We start from the raw sequence: 5,534 nt of genomic DNA, 5'->3' as shown, positions 1-5,534 counted from the left end.
AAACATGTTTTTTTTCTCTTATTTAAAGAATTTATTTAAATAATGATTATTAAAATACCAATAAATAAGTTATTGAGAGAAATGATGGTGAATTTTGTGCAAAATATTTAGACTAAGTTTAAATCTTGAAATTATCTCTAACAAGATTTGACTTAAATAGAGGATACTTGTATTTATTAAAATTAAAATTATTAATAAAAAGAACTACATGAGTAGTAAAACAGAAGAAAAATAAAATGAATTAAAAGGAAAGGATTTTTTTATAAATTAAATTATTTATTTATCTTTATTAATAAATAGATATATAGCAAAAGTTGATGTCATCATGAGATAAATTGAATTATTTAAAATTTAAAAAGTAAAACCTGTTAATTTTTAATTATGTAACAAACTATAAAAATAATTATTTAGTTAAAAGAGCATAGGCATAAATATATTTTATTATAGATGAGGCTTTAGTCCTAATTGTCTTAATTTGAAAAATCTAAAGGAAAATCATAAAAAATTTTGGATTTTTTTAAAGATATTCAAAACTCAAAAAGAAAAAAAAGGGCAAAAAGAGAAACGAAGAAACAGCTAAGCAAAACCAGCTAAGCAAAAGCTTTTCGCTACCGAAGCATCTTCCTTTCTCTCTAGTTTTTTTTTTTCCTCCTCTCTCTCTCTCTCTCTCTCTTTCCCCAAATCCCTCCCACCCTCCACCCCCGGCGAAAATCCTCTAATGGAATCCCCGCCTCCGCCACCCGCGGCAGCTCCTCCTCTTTCCACCACCACCACCACTACTGCAGCCGCCACCGCTCCCCCCGCCACCTATCCCGACTCCATAGACTCTTCCCCTCGCTCCCGCAACACGGACTCATGGGACGACCCTGCTCTTCCCACTACACTCCACCCAAAGCTCCGCCTCATGTGCAGCTATGGTGGCACCATCGTCCCTCGCCCCCATGACAAATCCTTATGTTACGTCGGCGGTGACACTCGTATGGTTGTTGTTGATCGCCACACTTCCCTCGCTTCCCTACACCACCGCCTCTCCCTTTCTCTTCTCCGCGGCTGCCCTTTTACTCTCAAGTACCAACTTCCCTCCGAAGACCTCGATTCTCTCATCTCCGTTACAACTGATGAAGACCTCGAGAACATGATCGATGAATACGACCGAACTTGTTCCCAAACGACGTCGTCCAGCAAGTCCTCTCGTATTCGCCTCTTTCTTTTCCCTCTCAATCCCGACGGAACCCTAACGTCTTCTCATTCAATTGGGCCCATTATTAACAATTCCACCAAGTCCGATGAGTGGTTCCTTAACGCGTTGAATGGGTCCGGGTTGTTGAACCGAGGGTTTTCGGATCCCACGACCAACGTCAATTTGTTGGGTTTGGATGATGATCGTCAGGGCAACGTTGTTGAAGTTGGTTTGAAAGATGAAGGGAGTGGGAGCCAAAAGAATATGAATTCCAAAGGTCAAGATGTTCACTCCGTTCCTGATTCTCCTATGCTTGAAACCACTTCTTCTTTTGGTTCTACTTCTTCTTCTCCTTCGCTTGCTAACTTGCCTCCGATCCGGGTCCACGTTGAGGATCAGAAAGAGCATAAAGTGGGAATCGAGGAACAGTTTGCTCAATTTACTGTGACTGCTACTTCTGCTGCTGCTACTGGTGGTGCTGGTGGTGCAGTGAAGCAACAGGATGAAGTATTTGCGGCTATGTCGATGCCGCCACCGATGCCTGCCGGCATCGCTGCTTCTGGTGGTGGGGTGGGCTTGAATCCGGGAGTGGTTCCTGGGGAGTATTTGAATCGGGGTCTTTCCGATGATGAGAGATCGGATCATGGGGTTCCTGTGGGATATAGGAAAACACAAACTCCAGTGATTCAGCCTCAGGGTTTACCTCTTCAGAATCAACAGAAGTATAGCAGTGGTCAAGATTTGGCTTCTCCAGATTCCATCTCAAGGTACTGTTTCCATAATCATCGAACCCACTTCTCTTCTTTAATTATCCTTGGATTTACTCATAAAAGTTGCTGAGCTCGTTTTTATTTGTTCAGTAACGGTAGTTTCTGTTCTCCAATTATGCTTGGTCGTGCTTCTAAAAAGTTGCTGAGATTGTTGTTTTTAATTTGTTCAGTGACAGTAATTGCTTCTATTCTTCATTTGTGCTTGGCTTTGCCTTTAAAAAGTTGCTGAGATTGTTGTTTATCATTTGTTCAGTGACGGTAGTTTTACAAATCCATTATCACGCCAAAAGCCTGTGATTTATCAAGACCCAGTTGTTCAAATCCCATCTGGGGTTAACAGGATTCCTGCAAACACTGTCGATCCAAAGCTTAATATCTCTGATCCGAACTCAATTGGCCGAGTTCAGATACAACAACAAGTTCAGGATTCTGGTTATGTATTGCAGCAACCACAATTCGATCAACAGCAACAACCACAACAGCAGCAGCAGCAGCAGCAGCAGCAGCAGCAGTTCTTGCATGCTGCTGGTGCACCGCATTACATTCATCATCACCAGTCTGGGGCAGTGCCAATCTCAGCTTATTATCCTGTATATCCTTCCCAACAGCAACATCACCATCATCAAACACAGATTGATCAGCAATATCCCCTGTACTATTTGTCCTCGAGGCAGCCTCAAGCTTACAACATGCCTGTCCAGCAACCTAGCATTAATGAAGCCCCCACAGGGATCCCATCGAGCCGGCCGCAGACTCCTTCCAATCCTACCATGGCTCCTACTCATGTAGCATACAACCCTATGAGAAATGCTCCTCTTGCTAAACCTGAAATGACTGCTGCTGCTGGTGTATACAGAACAACAAATACTGGTAACCCACAACTGGTTCAAGTGCAAAACAGCCAGCATCAACAACAATATGCGGGTTATTCTCAGATTCATCATGCATCACAATCTGTTGCACCTACCTCCGGCACGGCTGCCCCATATGCATATGAATTCACTGATCCAACTCATGCTCAAATGTATTACACTCAGCCTATGGCACCCAACATGCCTCCTCAGTACCAAACCATGACTGCAGTAGTCTTGCCAGATGCACCCACGCAACTTCCGACTGACAACATCAAGCCACAGATCAGAACTTCACAGCCAATATAGATCAGTCAAGAAGGAAGCGACAAAAATTTTGAAAGAAGGGTTTGGTTTATATCTTTATATTCTGTTTTAAAGTCTTGTGTTTTTCATTGGTATTGGCTTGTGATATGTATTTGTGAAAGGTAATAAGGAACTCAATGGTCTTTTACTATCTTGTGGATGTCATATTGTTGGTATTGTCATAGGAAATGAAACTCATCTGAAGATTTATACTGTAAAAGCTCGAACTCGGATATTGTGTGCTTTGTGCAATTCATATATCTTTTACTTAGTAATGGGTTGTTACATTGTTGTTGATCCAGGGTTTCTATGGTATTGGGTATGCAGAGACATATATTTGCAAAAAGCAAATTCTTGCTTGAAGCTGGTATGTGACCTACATCGAAGTGCCTAAAATAAGATTTTATCTGGCTGCTCTTATTGACCCTTGGGACAAAGATTATGTCCTTAAATGGGTTTCCCATCGATTAAACCTATCTCTATTGCTGCAAATTTCTAGCGAATTTTGTTTTTCAGTTGATACCAAATTTTTATTCATACCGATTGACTTTATAGGTTTAAATAAATAAATTCTTGTTTAGTATTGGTTCTCAATCTCGTAGATGCCCTTTCTTCTTGATTGTTGTGTACTTGATAACAAGCTTATTTGTTATTCCTTCCATTTACACTCTTAGAGTCACCCTGTTGCTATGTTTGCTTACTCGATTACAGATTTTGCTGTACAGGAATTGTGGGTTAACTTCCATGTATGCTGACTGACAGCCTTAGCTTTCTGTGGTGGAAATTCTTTTAGGGCGTCAAACTTCCCCTAGTAGGCCCCCTCCCTATGTTATCCAAATTCGGACTCGATTTTTTTCAAGAATTTCTATACTTTTAAAAGATCATATTTTAATACTCATATTCAAATATAAGTCAAACCCGTACTCAGTTCGGATAGCAGGCTGCACCTCGCCTGCATAAAGTTGGAATCGATAGTAATAGCCAATCAATGGCGGTGAATTTGTTCTTGGGCATTGTATACACCCGTCATAGCCGAATGGTAAAGATATTTTTAAAAACAAATGAAATAGTTGGGATGGCTATGGCTCATACTGAAATTTTTTCAGTAGTCAAACATGAACTAGTAGGCCAAGTCTATGTTACCTGATTTTGACTTCTTCTTTTTTTTTTAATTTAATCATATATCTAGATTATAATTTTTATATCTGTGTTCAAACCAGAGTGTTTGAAAAAAATGAAAAGCTGGGACAACTAAGGTTCATGCTGTAATTGCTGACCGAGAAACTTCCAAGCTGCAAGAGTGGAGGGCTCTGCATCCTGAATTATTCTTTTTCATGTTTCTCTCCTGTATTCTCCGTTCCATAATTTCTAATATAATATATTTTGATAAATATTCGTAATCTTTAATTCCATAAATTTTCTATAGATTCTAATGATTTTCTCTCTGCTTCTGGGCTCCGCCCCCCACTTTCCTCTTCAATTATTTTTACGTTATTTTCACTACTTGCACTTTTTTTTTTGCCAAAAAAAAAATTTATGGACATCGTTGTTGGTTCTTTCTTCTTTCAAGTTGAGCACTGCCATCTATGTATCTAAGACTGTTTAATAAACTCCACTTCAAAATTTGGATGCGTTGTTATTAGAAAAATAATAGAATATATATACACGAAATAATATGAAATTATATGAATACACCAATGAGTACAAATTTTAAATAACTGATGCCATCGTAATCATATGTTACGTTTATTGAAAACACCAATAAACTAATGTGTACAAATTACATGAAAACTCTTTTATATGAAATTATATGATATTGGATACTCGAATAAGCTAAACTACAAGATAAAATTGAATCCAACTCATACAAAAATAGACTTAAATTTCTAACTCCAAATTTCTTTTATAAAGTAATTTCAATTTTTGAACTTCTCTTTAAGGTGAATATATAAATATTTTAGGGTTCGAATTGAATTATAAACTTATGAGAGATTAAAATATAATTTTATCATATATTAATTTATGATTTTATTATTTTTGAAGGACTTGATTTTTTTCATTTTGGAGGGACCAAAGTACAATTTGATCATGTATTTATTTATAAATTAAACATTTATTAATGGACTTGCATAGTAATATTCACCCCTGCTCTTTACTAATAAGTTAAGGTCATTGTCTATTGAACATTAGTTTAGTTGGCATCATTGTTATTACAATTACAAAGACATGAATTTAAGCGCATTTAAGTGTATTTTTTCTTTTCTCATTTAAGATTTGGGAGGAATTATGGGTAAAAGTAGACTTTATATCTATATTTATATAAAGTTGCACCAGACATCCTCAAATTATGATACTCATTCTAATTTGGTCCACAAACTTCAAAACATTCTAATTACTTCTCAAACTATCGATGTTATATCGATTAAG

The 5,534-nt window shown here is 37.6% G+C and overlaps 1 protein-coding gene across 1 annotated transcript; it reads left to right on the top strand.

Annotated features, from left to right (window-relative positions):
* The first annotated feature begins 477 nt into the window (after window positions 1-477).
* LOC108453331 (RNA polymerase II degradation factor 1) lies at window positions 478-3,327 on the top strand. The gene is made up of 2 exons (XM_017751368.2): window positions 478-1,947; window positions 2,204-3,327. The coding sequence occupies exons 1-2, from the start codon at window positions 719-721 to the stop codon at window positions 3,108-3,110; spliced, it is 2,136 nt and encodes a 711-aa protein (XP_017606857.2). The 5' UTR covers window positions 478-718; the 3' UTR covers window positions 3,111-3,327.
* Window positions 3,328-5,534: the final 2,207 nt, after the last annotated feature.

The sequence above is a fragment of the Gossypium arboreum genome, chromosome 5 (genome assembly GCF_025698485.1).
Source record: "Gossypium arboreum isolate Shixiya-1 chromosome 5, ASM2569848v2, whole genome shotgun sequence".
NCBI lineage: Eukaryota > Viridiplantae > Streptophyta > Magnoliopsida > Malvales > Malvaceae > Gossypium > Gossypium arboreum.
This window is presented reverse-complemented; position numbering and strand designations above follow the sequence as displayed.